General features: G+C 47.9%; 1 protein-coding gene across 1 annotated transcript; it reads right to left on the bottom strand.

Annotated features, from left to right (window-relative positions):
* Positions 1 to 12,803: 12,803 nt before the first annotated feature.
* LOC105103923 (serine protease 44) lies at positions 12,804 to 17,063 on the bottom strand. The gene is made up of 5 exons (XM_031470179.2): positions 16,694 to 17,063; positions 16,221 to 16,377; positions 15,288 to 15,550; positions 14,433 to 14,596; positions 12,804 to 13,853 (listed from the first exon to the last, which is right to left on the bottom strand). Exons 1-5 carry the CDS (start codon positions 17,061 to 17,063, stop codon positions 13,617 to 13,619), a joined length of 1,191 nt encoding a protein of 396 aa, XP_031326039.2. The 3' UTR covers positions 12,804 to 13,616.
* Positions 17,064 to 21,374: the final 4,311 nt, after the last annotated feature.

Below are 21,374 nucleotides of genomic sequence, written 5' to 3'. Positions count from 1 at the left end.
CTCACCTGGGGAAGATGAGACACCAGTGAGAAAGGAGCTGGCCGGAGCCCGCCCCCCCCCCCCATCACTGGCCTCTTGCCAAGGAAACTTCCCCATCCTCAACCCCTACCGCCAGCCCCCAAGCGAGCAGCCCAGCCCAGCCTCCTCTGACTCCTGCTCTTCTGGACCTCACTGAGCCGGGGCTGAAGGAGCAGGAGCCAGAGCAGGAGGCCCAGGGAGACGCCGCCGCTGCGGAGGACACCTGGGGACGCCATGGGACCCTCTGGCCGCTTCCGCTCCCTGTGGCGCCCCCTGGCGGCCGCTCGGCTCCTGCCTCCTGTTGGCGGGAGCCCGGGGCCCAAGGCAGAACCGGAAAGCTCCTCCTCCAGGATCTTCACCTCCTGCAGATTCAACCAAAACCTATTCTTGGTTGTGCTCTTAAGACCCTTGAACATGAAATTAATTTCTCCACTTTGAAGTACACATATTCCGGATTTAGATACCTCAGCGCGATCTTTAAAAAATGAAAAAAATAAAAGAGAGAGAGAGAGTGAAGGAAAATGCAGTATGCGCAATGCCCAATGAAAAAGAAAAAGAAAAACAAAAGTATGGGAAGTAGAAAACACAGAACAAAACGGAAGTTTAGTGTTCGACTATAGCAGTGTCTATAATGAGCATAACTGGGGGAAACACACCAGAAAAAACAAGAACTTTCAGATTGGAGGGAAAGTGAGCTCCAGAAGTAGACTCTCTGAGAAGACAAATTTACAAGAAAGAGCTACAGGTACACATGTCGGATAAAAGGGACAGAAAGCAAAATGCTAGGCCGATCTGGAGCAAACCAAAACTGCCATAGCAATTTGGTTATCAGATCATAACATTTAAGGCAAAGATTGTATCGAGGACAGAGGGAGTCCCATACAGTAAGAACAGGACACCAGTGAGAAGACGCATGACAAGCCTTTAACAGGTAGAGCAAAGGTGACCAACTTATGGGACACTGACGCTTTGATACACTCCTCTTGGGAAGCTGATCGCTTACATAGGCAAAAGTGAGCATTAATATAGAATATTCAACTCTCAAAATTCATCATCTTGACTTAGTAGCCATATGATCAATTTTACAACTATCAACAGAGAACACTCATTCTGAATAAACACATAGGACGTATTCAGAATCAAGGCCACAACGGAAGACTAGTTATCTCAAGGAATCCGTGTGATACACATTCTCTTCATGAGCCACACGTCAACAATATGAAAATCAAGCTTTAAAAATCTCATATTTCTGAAACAAACTCAAAACCATAACCAATGGCCCTCCTTTAAAAAGGAAATCAGGAAGGAAACATGACTCTAGAGAGATCATTGCCAACAAAAGCACTACCTGTGCAATCCTACGTGAAAGTAATTGATAGCTTTCACTGTATCAGAAAATAAAGAAAACTGGTAACAAATGAGCTAAAAATTCAGCTAAATGGGGACAAGATCAATGGAATAATCTCAAAGAAAGAGTTTGGAAGAAGGGAGGAAGTCATGGAAAACAGAAGCAGAAATCAATCAATAAACAAAAGTCAGTGAGAGGACTGACACAGCCAGGACTCTGAGCTTTGAAAAGCTTAGTAAGAGACAACATTCTAGTAAGACCGAATGAAACACTACAAGAGAGAAACCAAATCACATGGTGAAAAAGAAAAGCAACGTAGACATATGACTGACTCTTTTTCATTATTACAAAATATTATTAAATGAATATGTTACTTTCTTCTAAAGCTAAGATACATTAATAGGCATTATCCTTCCCACCATTTCAAACCAAAAATGACAAAAATATGAAACAACAGTTTTCAAGACACTGGACACCAGGCCACAAGGAGCAAGACTGCTGATGCATGGGGTGAGCCCTACTATTGCCTCTGCTTACTGCCTGGAGAGAGGTTCCAGGCCGCAGTGCAGAGACAGAGCCTGGGCAGAACCCAGCAGGCTCCCAAGGGGAGCAGGTGAAGCTGAGGCGGGGTACACGCTAAGGCATCTCTGCAGACAGAACACAGGACAGAGGAAGTTACACACAGAGAGACAGCCTCAGAGATCAGGGGAGGCACCACTTTCAGTTTTGGGCTGAGCACTGGTCAGTGCATGAATGTGAAGAAGCTCCCTGAAGCCAGAAAAATAACCTCCTCAAAGGATTCGAGTAACAATTCCTGGTGCGCACCCACGACCAGGAACAGTGCCTGTTCCCGTCACCCAGACTGGAAACCTCAAGATGCCCAGAACACTCTGCAGCCTGTACAGGAAGGTCTTGCCTTAGCAACAGCGACTAATCATCCCTAGGCTGAGTCTCAATCCAGCCCTTCCAAAAAATGTAAAACAAGACCAGAATATATCAGTTTCCTAGTAATTTAACTGCATCCCAAAATAAAGCCCAAGACTATTTCTAGGAAAATACCAAGCACCAGGTAAAGGTCACAATGCCTGGTACCTAATCAAACAATACTCATCATTCAAGGAGCATGACAATACAGCCCATAAGAGGAATACTCAATCAATCAATATCAACCCAGAACCGAGAGGAAGATCAGCAGCCAGTCCAGGTGACTATGGGACACTAGGTGTGCTGACTGGGACAAAGACGCTGTACACACACACACACACACACACACACAGAGCCAGGCCCTCCCTACACCCTCCCCTCGTGGAAACTCAGCTCTTTGGGCTCAAAGGGTTTTGACAACAGGCCCACGGGGTCTCCACCAGGCATGCCTGTCAAGGGGCAGTACAGAGAGGTACGGGGCAGTGAGGGGGCCACGTCCCAGGCTCTGCCCTCTTGCTCCCGGGGTCCTGATTACAGAGGCTGCCAAACTCAACTACATCAGCCCCGCTACAGAGATGCTGATGCCTAAACAGAGCTCAGGCCGCAGGACCCACCCCCGAACACAGGCGTCAGACTTCCGTCCTGGGACACAGGCTCCCCATCTCTGAACTTCCAGAGCTTCATGGACGCCAGGAAAGCTCCCTCCGCTAAAGGAGAAACTAGTTTTCTACAGTATGTTATGTGCAACCCCACAAACTTCAGGAGACCTGAGCTTCAGAACACACGAGAAACTCCAAGCATTTATTCAGTTGACATCTGAAATCTCCACACTCCTTAATGCCTCAACACAACCAGTGGTGAGCCTGGGTGTGGCCACTGGACCCCTGGTGGGGGGTGGTTCCAAGACTGAGTTGCCCCTGGTGGTTTGTGTGGCAGAAGCTGGCCACTCACAGATGGATCCACACAGGACCTTCTTCCAGCTCCAGAGAACTGAGTCAGATGTGGACGTGGTGATGCCTCCTCAGTCCGATCAAAAAATCATCGAGATGGCTGGCTTGAGAAAGTGTCAGGTCTAATGCTGTTTCACCGTTGATGCTGTCTCTTCTTTGCTAGATGTTCCACTAGATGTTGAGGAGCCACTACACTCCACCTGGCAGATCACCTGGCCACCCTGCTGGGATGGTGTCACTGCCTCCTTCCTGGCAGGCAGAGCACAGCCAAGCTGCAGGTGTGGATGAGGCAGGTCCCAGGATCTCCAGGCCGGGACAATGTTGGGGCTCCAGACTTGCTGCCAGTCTCTGTCGTGTGTATCTCCACAGGGTCAGTGGATCCCAAACAGAATCGAGGAAGGGCATTGAGTAGTGTGGAGGTCAGAGGCAGGGCTAGTGTGAGACTCAGAAACAGGAGGGCCCTGAGACAGGGTATCATGGCGTCACCAGGATGCCCAAGGGCAGCACCAGACACAGAGGTGGGATAAAGACACCTGCTGCGCCACAGGAGGACACCTTAGTAACTTGATTAATGACCCAATCCTTGTAGAACCTAACATCTGTATAAACTGCAGGCACTTCTTTGATACCACAGCGAACAGCCCAGCTCACAATCCCCACCTGGACCCATGAGTCATTACACTGACAGACCAGGGGACCCCCAGAATCTCCCTGCAGAAAAAAAAAGAAACACAGGAATGGAAGGCAACCAACATCAGAACAGGCTGATTACAGCAAGGCACTTGGGACACAGTCACCCAGGTCCTTCCCCAGGTACCAACCAAGCCCAGGTTTCTGTGAATGAGATTGGAGAGTTGAAAACTTTAACATCATCTGAGAAATACCACTCTTTCCAGGTGTTCCGAGATGCACAGGAGCAATTAAACCAGCAGGCCCTGGTACATCAGCATTGTAGCTAATATACTCACATTGTCATCCAGTGCCCCCTAGGCTTCCACTGCCCTGACCCTTTCCCCAGGATCCTCTCCAAACATCCCATCACCTGGAAACTAACCTCCAACCCCAACCACTCAGTCAGAAACTCAACAGTCCTCAGCTCTCCCTCATCCCCTCCCTCACCTGCAGTCAGTCACCAACACCTGACGACTCCGCCTCAAACACAACCCCTTCACCAGCCCCTCCGCCCCAGGTCCTGCCTGGGATCAACACCATCGCCTACATGCCTACAACACCATTGCTACATTGCCTACAAACTCCTGGCCTCCAGTCCTGCATGGACGGCACCGGGAAACACAGCACAGCATTCCAGGCCACACATATTCTGACTCCAACCCCCTTCTCTGGCCATATCTGCCCCCTCATTGCTCCAGACCCTTAACATGTCCCTAAACATGACAAGTTCCCTCCAACCTCTGAGCCACTGTACTTGCTGTTCCTCCTCCCAACTGTGTTGTTCTCTCTCTCTCCAGAATCCAAATCCTCTAAGACTGAGCTTAAATGCTCCCTGCTCAGAAAGGCAGCTTGGTGCAGAGGGGAGACTGTGGGCCCAGTTGTCCTAAATCCACTCACAGGAGGACCTGGAATTACTGTCTCTGGAGGGACCACATTGGTATGATAACATGTATGATGTGTACGTTGCAGGGTTGTGACATGATTAACTGAGCTAACGTGGGTGAATTCTCACACTGGCACAGTAAGTGCCCCAAAGAAGGAACTCAGGTACAGGAACTTACATTATTATCATTATCATCCTCAATCCCACCCACCCTGGCAGCACCCCCAGGATGTGAGGGCTGCTCCCTTTTGGAGACACAGGCCAGGTCAGCTCAGGGGAGTGATGAGAAGTCTCTCCTGATCTCTCCTAATTAAAGGATGAAACGAGGAGGTAGCGAATAACCCAAGCCCTGCCCCTGGGAAAGAGGGAATTTTGAGGGGAGATATCAATGTAGATGCAGCAAGGGACCCACAAACTCACCCTGCAGGGACCTCCCCTCTCTTTGTTATGGCCACAGATCATTCCTTTTCGCACTAGTTGGTCAGACATATTCGCTGCTTCCTGGGCCATCTCATTACATTTCTCCAGTTGAAGAATGGTTTGATCAATCTCCTGAAGATCAGGTGGCCTTGATGATGGTACTGAAAGAGGCAATTCAAGAATAAGAGACCCTGCATGAGTGGAACAGGACGGAGGCCCCCAGAGCGCACAGTGCGTCATGATCAGCGCAGTCACACCCTGATGCCTCCTGAGATGAAGGAAGGACAGTAGATATCGTCCCTATTAGCTCAGAAGGAAACAAGCCAAATGTTGGCATGAGGAGCCAAGGAGGTGAGAAGCAAAGCAAGACAGGAGGAGGAACACTTCAGGACAGGAAGAGGCAAGGCCTTACCAGCCTGATACAAACCCAGGTGTCTGTCACTCTGAGTATCTGTAGTAACAGTGACAGGGCCCTGCACGCAGCAGGTTCACAGACTCTAGGACAGCTAGTGACCAAAGCTGCCAGACCAGCCTCCTTCCACATAAGGGGCCTCACAGACACACCAACAGGGCTGCTCTGGCTACACCTACACCCCAGGCACAACAAGCTCCCTGCCCCCTGGCAGGTCATTCCAGAGAAGGACGGCTCTGAATGGGAGACCTGAAATCCACCCTGGAGAGAACCCACCCTACCTGGACCCAGGCCCCCAGGTCCTAACACAACTACAGAAACTGCTCATGCACTTCAGTCACAACCTGCCAGCATCCCCTCCGCTTCGTCCCGCACCCGCCTGTTAAAGAACCAGCCTCGCTGACCCTCCCTTCAGTCTGCAGCCCAACCCCTGGGGCACCAGGCTGCACCCACCCCAGATCCTGTCTGCCAGTCTCACCGTTTTCAATTGTTCGCCCCCATCCAGTCACCCAGCACTGTGTCCCAGGTAGCACTTCAAAATCCTTTTCTGGGAGGCACACTGGCTGGATGGATGAGGAATAACTCACAGAGGAGTTCAACTTAATAACGGCAATGTCGTGAATGTAAGCAGTCCGATTATACCCACTATGGCGATAGATGTCTTTGGCTGTAACGACCACTGCATCTGGGGAATCTGCATGTAACCACGTACTTCCCAGCTTCACTTCATATATCTCATAGCTGCGGGAAGAGGACAAGCCCCTCACAGAGATGCTGGAGGGTCTGCACTCCCCTCCACCCCTTCCATGTTCCTCCCAGCCTCATGCCATCTCCTACACGAGCCATAGGCCATTTTCTCACTCTAAATCACATCCCATCGATAAACCCCTAACCTCTCAAGGCAGTGATTCTCCATTGATATCCCAGAACCACCACAGCAGCACCTGAGATCTTGGAAGAAATGCAAAATTCATCTTTTACTTCTACTGAATACAAGCTAGGGGCTGTAATCTGATTTTAAATGAGGAAGAGAAAGCTCAGGTGAGGGTTAGGACTGGCTCCATGTCGTGCAGCCCAACCAGTAGCCCAACCTACATCCCCAAACACTTACCTATTTACCCAAACACTCACCTATTTACACAGTGACCTGCAGTCAGCACCCACCGTGGGGCAAAGAGGGAACCTCCGCATCTGTGAACTCCTCCCGTCTGCAGGCTCACCTGCCAGGGCCACCTTCTTTTCGGGGCTGGCATTCCATCAATTATCCTCATATCCCGATGGATACATCTTCCTTGGCTCAGTAAGAAGAGGGACAGGAGGTGACACCACTGTCTCCCTCCTACCAATTCCTCAACCTCCACCTCCACCTCCTCCAACACCACCACCTCCACCACTTCTACCTCCACCCTGAGGATAGAGCCAGGTTTCCTCTCAAACCATTCAGAATCTTTTGACCTTTCAAACCCACAGCCAGGCAGTGACCCCTACTGGCTTCCTAGGCAGGCCTTACAGTCCCGTGTAGAAGCAGTACCTTTAAGAGACAACCCTTCAAATACAGGAGTCTGGCTGGATTCGAAAGCCGCCCCCACTGTGGCTGCAGCTGGCCCTGGAGCTACAGTGGGCACTGGAAACTTCCGGGATTTCGGGTGTCCTGGAGCTGAGGGGGCCTCTGGGATTGCCGGACTCATTGCAGAATCCTCCTTGGGGCTGTCACCCTCACCTGGGGAAGATGAGACACCAGTGAGAATGGAGCTGGCCTGAGCCTGCCCCTTCGTCGTGGCCTCTTCCCATCTCACCCTCCCCACCCCCACCCCCACCCAAACTCCACCTCCCCAACCCCCGCCCCCGAAATTCCACCGCCCCTCCCCAAGCCCAGCACCCATGTGAACAGCCAGGCCCAGTCCTGTCCAATCACGGTCTGCCCCGGTCTCACTCAGCTCAGTATGAAGGACCAGGAGCCAAAGGACCAGCAACCAGACCAGTACGTGCATGGAGCCTCCACCCCTGCAGGGCACGCTTGGGGACGCCATGGGCACCTCTCGCAGCACCGCGCTCTCCGCGCCCCCTCGCGGCGGCTCCGCGCCTGCCTTCCTGTTGGCGGGAACACAGGGCCTCGGCAGCATCGGAAAAATCTTCACCTCAAGCTTATCCAACCAATCTAAATTGTGCTCTTAAGGACGTTGAACATGAAATTAATTCCTCAACCCTAAAGTAGAGACCTTCTGAATTATATATACCTCACCAGCATCTAATAACTGGAGTCATAAAAAAAACAAAACAAAACAAAAAAAAAACCAATCTGCCAGGATAAAAGGAAAACGAAAGTATGGTAAATACAGACTACTGAACAAAATGGCAGTTTTGAGCCCGGATATAATCGCATCTGTGATAAGCGTGAGTGGGTTGATCATACTAAACAATATATGACTTTCAAATTGGTGGAAAACATAAGGTCCAGAAATAGACTTTCTAGGAGACAAATTTACCACAAAGAGATGCAGATACCTGGGAAATAAAGGCACAGGAAGTAACATGCATACTGGTGTAACAGAAAGCTGGGAGAGCAATTTGGTTATTGGATCACAGCTTTCAAGGCAGAGATTGTATCAAGGACAGAGGGAGTAACATACAGTAAGGAAAAGACACCAATGAGAAGATGCAATGACAAGCCTTTAAGGTGGAACAAAGATGACCAATTTATGGGAAACTGATGCTATGATACATCTTCTTCAAAGCTGATAACTTACATATGCAAAATTAAGCAAAAGTATAGAATGTTTGACTCTCAGAACACATTATCTAGACCTAATAGCAAGATGCTGCATTTACAACTATGAACAGAGAACACTCATTCTGTGAATAAACACATAGGGAATATTCAGAATCAAGGCCACAACGGAAGACCAATTATCTCAAGGAATCCATGCAATACACATTCTCTTCATGAGCCACACATCAATAATATTAAAATCAACTTTTTAAAAATCCCGTATTTCTGAAATAAAGTCAAAACCCTAGCCAGTGGTCCTCTGATATAAAGGGTAATCAGGAGGGAGATATGACTTTAGAGATCATTGCCAATGAAAGCACTACGCAGGGAGAGGGTATAGCTAGGTGGTAGAGTGCATGCCCAGCATGCATGAGGTCCTGGGTTCAATCCCCGGTACCTCCATATTAAATAAGTAAATAAACAAACCTAATTACCACCCCCTCCAAAAAAATAAAGTTTCTAAAAGTAATTAAATAAAGTGAATTTAAAAAAAAAAAAAAGGAAGCACTACCCACGAAATCCAATGTGATACAGCCACTGCATTCCTGGAAAGTAACTGGTAGCTCCCACTGTATCAGAAAATAAAGAAAACTGATAACAAATGAGCTGAAAATTCAACTCAAAATGGGGGAAAGATCAAAGCTGTACTCTTAAAGAAAGGCTTTGAGAGAAGAGAGGAAATAATGGGAAACATGAGCAGGAATCAACAAAACAGAGAAAAATTACTGAGAGGATTGACACAACCTGAATTTTGTTATTTGAAAAGCTTAGTAAGAGACAACATTCTGGTAAGACTGAATGAAATACAAGACAAAGGGATATTGCAGGGTGAAAAGGGAGAGGAAACAAAGATATGATAAACTTTTTTAGTTATTAGAGACTCTTATTAAATGCATATGTTGACTTCTCCTATGGCCAAGATAGACTAACAGGCATTGTCCTTCCCTGTGTCACCTGAAACAACCAAAAATGACAAAAATATGAAACAGTTTTCAAGACACTGGACACCAGGCCACAAGGAACAAGACTGCTGTTGGATGGGGTGAGCCCCTACTATTGCCTCTGCTTACTGCCTGGAAAGAGGTTCCAGGCCGCAGTGCTGACAGAGAGGGAGCCTGGGCAGAACCCAGCAGGCTCCCGAGGGGAGCAGGTGAAGCTGAGGGGTGGGACACGCCAAGGTATCTCTGCAGACAGAACACAGAACAGAGGGAGTTATGCACAGAGACAGCTCTGGGGATCAGCGGAGGCACCCCCTTCAGTGCTGACCTGAGCGCTGGTCAGTGCATGAATGTGAAGAAGCTCCCTGAAGCCAGAAAAATAACCTCCTCAAAGGATTCGAGTAACAATGCCTGGTGCTCACCCACGACCAGGAACAGTGCCTGTTCCCGTCAGCCAGACTGGAAACCTCAAGATGCCCAGAACACACTGTAGCCTGTACAGGAAGGTCTTGCCTTAGCAACAGTGACTAATCATCCCTAGGCTGAGTCTCAATCCAGCCCTTCCAAAAAATATAAAACAAGACCAGAATATATCAGTTTCCTAGTAATTTTACTGCATCCCAAAATAAAGCCCAAGACTATTTCTAGGAAAATATCAAGCACCAGGTAAAGGTCACAATGCCTGGTACCTAATCAAACAATACTCACCATTCAAGGAGCATGACAATACAACCCAAGATTACTAAAACAGCTATTAGAACTGTAGTCATACACACACCCACAAACGTTAGGTAGAGATGCTGAAGACGTGAAAAGACCCAAATCAAACGTGTAGATATAAAAACAACCCTTTGTGAGATGAGAAAACACACTGATCATAGGATTGACTTTATATAAAACATCGCAGTGGAAGAGATTAGTGAGCTCAAAGACATGACAACTTTTTTAAAACTCTAAAATCAAACACAGAGAGAAAAGACAATAACAAATAGAGCATGTGACCTGTGGCCTAATTTATGTGTCCCTAGAGTTCACAAAAGCAAGTTGCAGGGCTGGGGTCAGGGGTGGGAGATATTTAAAGAAATAAAGGCCAAATATTTTGCAAATTTGATTTAAAAAACTATAACCCCAGACATCCAATAAACTCAACGATCAACAAACAAAGAAACATGAAGAAATCTAGACCAAAGTACAACCTAATCAAGTAGGTCACAACCAACAATAAAGTAAGAGGAAAAAGATAAAAATGACATTACGTTTCTCAGCAGAAACAATGCAAGCAATGTTCTCAGCTGAGGTCAGAGATGAGTCTCCTCGTTTCAGCTCTCATGGTGTAATCAGATGCCCTGTTCCCAGTCCACAAAAGTAGTGCCACGTTTGTGCATTTTTCTGCTTTTTGTTGGTGATTTCACTGTTTAGCATGGCCCCCTGCAAATTGCTGAAGTGCTGTCTGGTGCTCAAGGACTCCAGCCTGTGATGCACATTGCAGAGAACACACATGGGTCAGGTCAGGTCAGCTTCCTACAGGCATGAATTGTACCGCTGTTGGCCATGAGTTCAATGATACTGAATCAACAGAGTGTATGAAATTAGGTGTTTTTATCCAGAAACAAACATAAAATAAGGATCCACGTTAACCACAGATCCTGGGAAATACATGTGACTTTTCTGCAACAGGGATTTAGCAGGAATGCCACCCATCACAGCAGGTACCTGAACCAACCTGCTCCTGAGTCCCTTTGACATGATCCTAGTCATCTGGATACCTCCGTTACCATCTGACAGGACATTTCAGGCTGACTTCATACATTTCCTGCCCAACACCTGGACATTTTTCAAGCCATTGCTACAAGGAGCCCTGGTTTCCTTGTGTGTGAAATCACATTTCAAGAACACAATCTGGGTAATAGGAGTGTTCACTACTATACATTGCTTCTCCTAATGATGCGAATCCATCAGCATTTTTGTTGGTTTTGTTTCCTTTTCCTTTGCAGTCCAATATTTAGGTAGAACTCAATGCCCGCTTCTCAACCTCCTCTTCTCTCTGTGCTATCTGTCTCTTTCAGAGGGTGGTTTGCTCAGCCACCAGCCCCCTGACCTAAAGGTTATCCTAAGGACCATTTCTTCCCTCCCACCTGAGAGCCACATCTCATTGTGGCCACAGCCCAGTGCCTGATTCACAAAAGAAACTTCACAAATAGTTGGAAGGAGTGAAAATGGCTATCATTTACTTGGAGGTTAGTGTTCTGCTTTCTGGGAGACCCTGCCTGACTTTTCTGGTAGCCAGAGGCTGACCCTCAGTTACTAAGCTGCTTAAACTGAATTCCTCTCCCCCACCACAAGAAAAGGACATTCTAGTATCAGCATAACAAAGGGCACCCCCACTGGGACCATAAACTTCCCAGAGCTTTGGACTTTTCCTGTAACTCTTGCTTCCAAGTTGAGGTTTCCCCTCTTTGCCAAGTCATCCTGGAAAGAAAAAGCGGGACAGAGCAATGAGCTGAGAGAGCACTGACAGAAAGCAGTGAGGTGACAGAGAAGGTGTGAGTAGTCATTTTTCCAGCCTTTCACACATTTGACAAATATTTCCTGAAGTCTTGCTCTGTTCCAAGCCTGGAGCTGGAGGGAAAAAAATAAAAGGATGATACAGATTTCAACCTTGAGCAGAAAAGTCACCCAGTGGAAACAAGACAGAAGAAAGGGCTCAGGACCACGAGAGTCAGGGGAGCCCAGAATAAAGCACATTACTCAGCCCAGGGTAGTCCACAGGAGATGCCCTGGGGAGGACTGACTGCTTCTGTTGGGTCTTAGCCAATGAAGAGGAAGAGAGAAGGAAATGAGAAGCCATACTGACATTCCCAGGAAGAGAACATCACAGGAAAGAACAAGGTGGCTTGTTCTGGAAGAAAGCTGCACCCGAGAGTGCAACGTAGCCAGACACAGGCCTCCAAGTCTGCCCAACCACACATTTCTGTAAAACCACGGTAGTGTTTACTAGGATTAACGATAACCTACTGGCATTTGAAAAGCACAGTGTCCTGCCCCAGCCTCCCTCAGGCAGGGTGATCCCAGACAGGGGACAGAGGCTTGGAGACCAGCAGCCAGTCCAGGTGACTATGGAACACTAGGTCTGCTGATTAGGAAAAAGAAGCTGTACGTACACACACACACGCACACACACACACACACACACACACAGACCCAGGCCCTCCCTACACCCTCCCCTCATGGAAACTCAGCTCTTTGGGCTCAAGGGGTCTTGACAACAGGCCCACGGGGTCTCCACCAGGCATGCCTGTCACAGGGCAGCACAGAGAGGTACAGGGATGGTGAGGGGGCCACGTCCCAGGCTCTGCCCTCTTGCTCCCGGGGTCCTGATTACAAAGGCTGCCAAACTCAACTCCATCAGCCCCGCTACAGAGATGCTGATGCCTAAACAGAGCTCAGGCCGCAGGACCCACCCCCTAACACACGCGTCAGACTTCCGTCCTGGGACACAGGCTCCCCATCTCTGAACTTCCAGAGCTTCATGGACACCAGGAAAGCTCCCTCCGCTAAAGGAGAAACTAGTTTTCTACAGTATGTTATGTGCAACCCCACAAACTTCAGGAGACCTGAGCTTCAGAACACACGAGAAACTCCAAGCATTTATTCAGTTGACATCTGAAATCTCCACACTCCTTAATGCCTCAACACAACCAGCCTGGGTGTGGCCACTGGAGCCCTGGGGTTGGAGGGGGCTGGTTCCAAGACTGAGTTGCCCCTGGAAGGCTTGTGTGGCAGAAACTGGCCACTCACATATGGATCCACGCTGGGGAACACAGGACCTTCTTCCAGCTCCAGAGAACTGAGTCAGATGTGGATGTGGTGATGCCTCCTCAGTCCGATCAAAAAATCATCGAGATGACTGGTTTGAGAAAGTGTCAGGTCTAACACTCTTTCACCATTGATGCTGTCTCTTCTTTGCTAGATGTTCCACTAGATGTTGAGGAGCCATTATGCTCCACCTGGCAGGTCACCTGGCCATCTAATTGGGATGGTGAAACTGCCTCTTCCTGGCAGGCAGAGCACAGCCAAGCTGCAGGCATGGATGAGGCAGGTTCTGGGAGCTCCAGGCCGGGACAATGTTGGGGCTCCAGACTTGCTGCCAGTCTCTGTCGTGTGTATCTCCACAGGGTCAGTGGATCCCAAACGGAATTGAGGAAGGGCATTGAGTAGTGTGGAAGTCAGAGGCAGGGCTAGTGTGAGACTCAGAAACAGGAGGGCCCTGGGTCGGGGTGATCATGGGGTCACCAGGATGCCCAGGGGCAGCACCAGACACAGAGGTGGGATAAAGACACCTGCTGAGTCCAGACGAGAAGCCTGACTCACTCTAGCAACGACCCAATCCTTGTAGAAACTCACTTCTGTATAAACTCCCGGATACCCTCTGCGACCACAGCCAATGCCCCAGCTTACAATCCCCACCTGGATCCATGCATCATCAATTTCACAGACCAGGGGACCCCCAGAATCTCCCTAGAGATAGAAAAAGAAACAAACACAGTGATGGAAGAGGATCAACATCAGAATAGGCTTATTGCACTGCAAGCCCTGGGGAGATGGTCATTCATGGGGCTCCCCCAGGTACCACTAAGGCTCCACCAGTCCTAGGTTCCCGTAAATATGAGATTTGAGCGCTGAAAAAATTTAACCAACGGAATTTGTGTACATCATCAAAAAACTGCGTACAAAAAACTGAACATTCTTAAAGAAAAGGTGCATACTCTGAGATACTAATAATGAATAAAGTCCTTACTTGTGTATATTGCTTGTCACTAAGAAGGAGTTATAACTTGTGACTTGTATTACTGGTATTTCATGCCTGAATCTCCCCTCCTCCCTGTCTCCCCCTCAGGCAGCCTCAGGTCCTCTCCACTGAGGGATCAGGTCAGGCCAGCCGGGCAGAGCCTTGGCAGCTTGTCCCCTTGAATCCCCTCTACTTAAAGACAGGGTGAATGGAGGCACTGCTAGATAACACAGGCCCCTCTGCCTGTGGGTGAGCAACATCTGCAAGGACAACCAAAATCAGGATCAGCAAAGGGCCCATGAACTGACCTGGCAGGAATCCTTTCCTTTGGAGCTGGAACCACAGATGGTCCCCTTCTTGACCATGTCCCTGTAACTTCCCAACTTTTCTTTGAGCATTTTGTTGCATTTCTCATAGCGAACAATGGTTTGCTCAGCCTCCTGGAGCGGGGGTGTCGGTGAATTTGGGTCTTCTGTAGAGATAATTTAGGAGTAAATTAGGTGGATCTGCTTAGTGGGACAGGACACCAGCCCCGGTACCTATTCTGCATCTCAATACAGGGTGTTCACATACAGACACCCTCTTAGGGCAGTTGATATTGTCCCCATTAGGCACTAGAGGAAAGGAGGCTCAGAGGTGACATGGTTAAGAGGAGGTGGTAAGAATCAAAACCAAGTGTCTGTCACTCTGAGTATCATAAATAATAGTGACAAGTGCCCTGTACATCAGTGAAGTGCCTTTAGTTTAGAGCAGGATCAGACTCTCAGGCAAGTAGTGCCCCGAAGTTACCAAATCCAGCCTCTCCCCAGGGATAGGAGGCCCTATATTTCACTAAGAGGAGTTCTCTGGCTTCTTCTCAATCACAGGAAGCTCCTTATCCACCAAGGCAGGTACTTTAGTTTGCAACAGGTCAGATTAGCAGACAGATTAACACCCCTAAATTAAAATCCACCCCCAGCTTTGCTTGTCACCCAAGCCCCCAGGTCCTGACATACTAACAGAAATTTGTAACACCATCCAATCACTCCCTCTCAGCATCTCTCCACCCTCCTCCCTTACCCACTTGCTAGAAAATTTCCTCCCTGTCTCTCCCTTTAGCCTGTAGGCCAGCACCAGGGCTCCAGGCACCCTGAGTTTGCTGCAGTCTTGCTTCACAGTCTCACCTCTTTCATCCAGTTTTCCCCATCCAGTTACCCAGCACTCTGTACCATCTTGGACCATGAAAGCCTTTTCAGGGAGGCACACAGGCTGGATGTTCGAGGAGTAATTCACAGGGAAGGCAAGCAGAGCAAGGGCAATGTCATGTTCAGTTATTCCAACAGGATTATAATTTTTGTGGATAACGATGTCTTGGACTGGGACCTCGATTGCCTTTCTGGTGTGCATCAAACGTATGTCTCCCATCTTCACTGTGTATTCCACATGGCTGTAGAGAGATCCTGGAGGTTCTACACTCCCCTTCCACATCTTCTCGTTCTTCCCAGCCTAGTCCTATCTCCAGCACCACTCACCAGACACCTCCCCTCACTCCAAGCCACATACCTTCCCATACCCCGGGCTGCCCTATCCAGTGGTTCTCAAAGTTTGGACCCCAGATAAGCAGGATCAACATCACCTGGGAACTTGTTAGAAATGCAGATTCTCAGGTCCCACTCCTGATCTGCTGAATCAGAAACTCTGAGGGTTGGGGACAGTCAATTCTTGTTTTAACAAGCTCTGAAGGTGTTCTCATGCTCATTAAAGTCTGAGACCACTGAGCTAGCCAGATTGGTCAACTACAGTCCATTCTCCTTAACTATTTCTCCTTGCAAGTCTTTGTCCACAGAGTCTCCCAACTAGCATCTCTCCCCTCTTCTTGCCACTTGGCTTGAAGGCTAATCAGCCCAAGCTTAAAAGAAGTAGCTTTGAACCCAATTTTAGGTCTTGACTTTCCAGGCTACCAAGGGTTCTAACATCACCTACCTCTGACGGCAGCTTGAAGAACAGGGACTGTGACCCTTTCCAGATGAGGAAGAGGAAGCTCAGGAAGGGGTTGGGACTGGCTCCAGGTCACACAGCCTGACCAGGAGCCCAAGCCAGGAGCCTGGAACACTCACCCGTATATGCAGTGGGCCGCAGTCAGCACCCACCGACTGGCAATGAGGGAGCCTCCACATATGTGTTGATTATTGACCTGCAGGCTCACCTGCCAAGGCCACTTCTTCTCTCGGGCTGGCATTCCACCAACTATCCTGGCCATCCGACGGCCGCATACTAGAGCAAGTCAATGAAGGGAGGGGACTGAAAGTAAAGCCGCTGACACTGCCACCACCAGGGCCAGATAATCCTCAGAAGTCTCAGACCCTCAGACCAACAGCATGTCCGCTGTGGCACCCAAGGCAGATCTGTACTCCTTAAGACTCCTCAGAGAATGACCACAGCCTCTCAGATCTCAAGGGCAGGGCTGGGTCCACCCAGAACTCCCCAGGGAAAACCATGTCCCCCTGAGAGCCTCCTCCCCCAGGGCAGGGGCCCCTGCCCCTCAGACCAGGCCAGTTCCCTGAGGCCGGGCCGGGCCCAGAAACATCACCTGAAGGAAAGAGCTGTTTCTCTTTGCTGTCTTCTGGTGCTGGTGTATTTGGAGGGATCAGAGCCTTGTAGGAATCAGAGTCACCTAGCGTAAACCCCACTAAATCGGGGACTACCGCAGCAATACGGGATTCCAGGGCCCCCGAAGGTCCCAGAATCCCTCGAGGTGGCAGCTTCCACGGGAGCGCCCGGGGGACCTCGCGGCCGCCCTCCGGTGGGGGTGGAGAGAGTGAAGGCGGCGCCGACCTGCCCTGCGCCCCCTTCCTGCCCGCCTGGGCCTCACTGAGCCGGGGCTGAAGGAGCAAGAGCCAGACCAGGAGGCCCAAGGAGCCGCCGCCGCCGCCGCCGCCGGGAACGCCCGGGGACGCCATGGGCACCGCCGGCCGCCTCCGCGCTCTGCGGCGCCCCCTCGCGGCGGCGCGGCGCCTGCCCTCGGGTTGGCGGGAACGCGGGGCTCGGGGTGGAAGCTGGGTCCGCTGCGCCGGTGGGGTCATCTGAGGGTCAGCGCCCGGGCTGGGCGGGGCGGCGGAGTCGTGATTCGATGACTCTTCTCTCTTCCCGGCTCTGAGTGGACTCATTAGTAGCGTGCCTCCCACGGGCTCGGCGTCCCCTGGCCACAGAGAGTGGCCCCGAGGCCACCGCCACACAGAGGTGCATCGACAACTCCCTGCCGGGCTGGTTTAGGCCTTTCCCGGTGTTTCCCTCCCCTGTTTGTTTGCAATAAAAATTAAAATTCCTGAGTAGAAATGCTGCACTGAGTATCACTAACCACTGAGTTAGAGATGATACTGATTGACGCCTTTTTAAAAATTGAGATCCACATGAAAAGAGCCATTAGTGAAATGCAAATTAAAACCACGGTGAGATTATCACTACACACGTAACAGACTGGCTAAAATTAAAAAGTAGTGACAACGCCAAATACTGACACGGAGGCAGAGATGTCGGATCACTCACACACTGTGGTAGGAATGTAAAATATTACAGCCGCTATATAAAACAATTTGGTAGTTTCTTATAAAACAAAATATGCAATTACCATATGACTCAGTAATTGTACTCCCGGGCATTTATCCCAGAGAAATATTTATGTACACACACACACACACACACACACACCCCTTTACAAATGTTCACAGTGTCTAAATTCGTGATAGATAACATCTGGAAGTAACCCTGTAGTAGACAGAATAATGGCTTCCCAAAACAGTTCACGTTCTAATCCCTGGAACCTGTGAATATATTACCTTACATTGGGGGGAAAAATGATAAAATAAAAAATCTTGAGAAAAGGAGATTAGCCTAGATTACATACATAAAAGTGGCCACAATGCTTTGCAGTTTCTCCTGTCAAGAGATAAAGTCAGACTGTGATAGGAACAGGCATGTCACTTGGTCTACGTGACCTGGCAAATGCTATGGTGCTAAGAGTTTGCTGTGGTGAGTTAAAATGCTGTAAGGAGTCTCTGTTATGTCCTAATCAGAGTCACAGTATAGATTCCTACAGTTCTGGAGCCAGACCATATACTGTCTTCTGCAAAGAAACTGTATATTATTTGACAAGCAACTCCTGGCACACTACTGAATCCTAAAAAGAAACTAAGTGCCAAACCATGGGACATAAGTGACTAAGAGACCAGCGCTTCCTATCATAAGGTGGATATTTAGCCAGACTCACCAAGTCATAAACTCAGTTGGTAAAAGCAATTCATCCCTCAATGGAAGCAGTACAATTGGGACTGGATCATGGCAGGTCTTAAAGACACAATGAAGTTGCACAAAGAAAAAGCCTAGGCCCCCACGCCACTTATTTATATTGAATTGAAGCTTCTCCATCAGTTCACACCCATAACCTAATAGGGAGTATCCTATGACCAGCTGATAAAAGAAGAAAAAAAAAAAACCTGGGCCTGGTTCACAGACGAGCTCAACATCTTGGTTCCAGCTGAAAATAGACTACTGTTGCACTAGAACCCCATTCAGGGGGTGGCCCTGGAAAGACAATGATGAGGGCTTCAAAGACAGGGTGCGTAATGCTTCAAGCAGGGCACCTGGTCATCACCTTGGTGTAAAAAGAGAGATGGCCTGAGTAAGAATATATATGGACCTGTGAACAGTAGTAAACAGCTTTGGTCATGGACTTAGAAAGGAAATTCAAAGACCTGAAGAAGAAGCAGCACATAAATGGACCTATGGGAGTGGAAACAAAGGATACAGCTTTTTCCATCACATGCCAATGTCCACCAATGAGCATCCGCTACAGAGAAGGCACTCAACAACCAGGTGGATAAGACAACTCTTCCCGTAGAGGTCAGCCAACTTCTGTCCTTGTCAACATCATGCTTTGCACATTGTGCCCAGGAACACAGTAGCCACTTTGGCAGCATTGGAGGCTGTTCATTCATCCAATAAAACAACACGGGCTCCCTCTTGCCAAAGCTCATGTAGCTACTACTGCTGCTGCTTGTCCAAAAGGTCAGCATCAGAGATCAATGCCAAGGCTCTGATATGTTACATTCCCAAAGAACCACAGCTACTTGGTGGCAAGATGATTATATCTATCTCCTTCCACCCTGGAGGGTCAGCAATTCATCCCTCCTGGGATTCATACATATTCTATATGTATTATATTATATATATTATATATATGGCTAGCATTGCCTGCCTATAATGCCTTTGGTGACACCACTATCAGTGAACCAATGGAATAGCTGACTTATAATGGAATCCTGAATAACATCACCTTAGACATAGGGACCTGCTTTTTAGTAAAGAAAGTGTGAAGTAGGTACCTTATTAAAGGATCCACTAGAATTATCATAAATTTAATCACATAGAAGCTGGAAGCTTGATCAAATATTGGAATGGCTTCTGTATTTGTTTTCTCTGCTCTGTAACAAATAATCACAAACTCAGTGGCTTAAAATAACACACGTGTATTACCTCACAGTTCCTGTGGGCCAGAAGTCTAGGCCCAGCTTAGCTGGGTCTTCTGTAAGGCTACAATCAAGGTGTCAGCCAGGACTGTCCGCTGGGAGACTCGATGGGGGAAGAGTTTGCTTCCAAGCTCCATTAGCTGTTACCTGAATTTGTTTCCTGTGGCTGTAGGACTCATGGCAGCTTGCTTCTTCAAAGTTAGCAAGGAGAGGAAGACACAGAGAGTGAGTCTGCTAGCAAGACAGAGTCTTACATGCTGCAACATAATCTCAGGGGTGGCATCCCACTCTCCGAATCAATCAACCCAAATTCACCTTTAAAATGTCCTCGATGGAGAAATAAGAATTGTTAATTTTATTAAATATTGACCTTTTAGTCCACGTTTATTTAAGAGTTTGTGTAATGAAATGACAATTAAGTATGAAGCACTTCTGCTGTATACAGGAGTAGGACGTTAACTCAACTGTTTGACTTGTTAGCTGAATTAGCTGCTTTTATCATGGGATTCCATTTTTACTTAAAAAGAATGACTAATAATCAAGTCATGGTTATTTAGACTTGCATATTTGGCAGACACGTTCTCAAAAATAGAGTCTGCAAATTTTAAGAAAAACAATTGACAGTATTTGTTGCCAATGATAAATTTTAAGCCTATAGGTGAAAATTTGAATTTTGGAAAATTTATATTTGCTATCATGAGCTCAACAGCTTTCCAATACTTAAATTCTTTTCTGACAACAGTAGTGGTAGCATGAGTGAATGTGATTTTTTGATACTATGCAATGAAACATGTCAACATTTGGAAACTCTGCCTGACTAAATGAACCAATATTTTTCAGTGATTTACAAAATTATGCATGGCAAAAAGATCTATTTGAAGTGAAAGACAGACCAATGGGTTTTAATGCAATAAGTATAAAAAGTTCAAAAAGTTTTACACTCCACATTGCAAGAAACTACTTGTCAAGTTTTGGTGTATTAGAAAATGATTTTTTTAAATCCACAATTGCTCAAAAAGGTTATTAAAATACTCCTCCCTTTTCCAGCTGTCTGTGTGAGCCTGGGATTTTTTTCAAATACTTCAACCAGAACAATAAATTTCAGAAGAGAAGGATAACCCTTCTATTAACTCTTCTATTCAGTGTGCCTTTACTGTAGGGTCATCTCAGCCTTCATATTGAGGTGTGAGCCATGCGGAGTCTCTACTGAGTAAACGGAGTTTTCAGTGAGGTCCCCTCTCTCTGGATGGATGAAACTGGAATGTCTCCCAGCACTGTGTGGGCTCTGCGACTTGTTCACCTTATAGTTCCCTGCAGATGTGCTTTGCCTGGCCTCCTGGAAATTTAACCTACACATGTGCAGCTCACTATTCAGCCAAAGACTAAAATGGATTGCTCTGCAGAGTTCTGGAGTTCTTTCTCTGCATATCAGCAGGGATCACTAAACTTTATCTGAAAGCGACAGATAGTAAATATTTTAGGCTTTGCTCTGCCACATAGTCTTCAAAAAACACCTCTTTAAAAAGGTGTAAATCATTCTTATCTTAGATCAGTACAAAAAGAGGCTACGTCTGGAACTGGTCCACAAACCATAGTTCACCAATCCCTGCCTGCTCTACAGTATTCTGACCTGCGAATTCCAGATACCTGGCTTTCCTGAACTCCAATCTCCTTAGCTTTGTGATATCATCATGCTCTGTTTGGGTTTCTCTCCCTGGGCCACCTGCAAATTGCCTCTGCTGAGGA

The sequence above is a fragment of the Camelus dromedarius genome, chromosome 17 (assembly GCF_036321535.1).
Source record: "Camelus dromedarius isolate mCamDro1 chromosome 17, mCamDro1.pat, whole genome shotgun sequence".
NCBI lineage: Eukaryota > Metazoa > Chordata > Mammalia > Artiodactyla > Camelidae > Camelus > Camelus dromedarius.
The sequence above is the reverse complement of the archived record's forward strand: the minus strand, read 5'-3'. Positions and strand labels throughout refer to the sequence as shown.

What these genes read in the sequence shown, in the direction of transcription:
- LOC105103923 (XM_031470179.2), bottom strand. Translation starts at nt 17,063, where the DNA reads ATGGCGTCCCCGGGCGTTCCCGGCGGCGGCGGCGGCGGCGGCTCCTTG. An exon ending in GAAACAGCTCTTTCCTTCAG is followed by an intron (nt 16,378 to 16,693) that starts GTGATGTTTCTG and finishes GACTTGCTCTAG; the next exon opens with TATGCGGCCGTCGGATGGCC. An exon ending in GCGGCCCACTGCATATACGG is followed by an intron (nt 15,551 to 16,220) that starts GTGAGTGTTCCA and finishes ATCTCTCTACAG; the next exon opens with CCATGTGGAATACACAGTGA.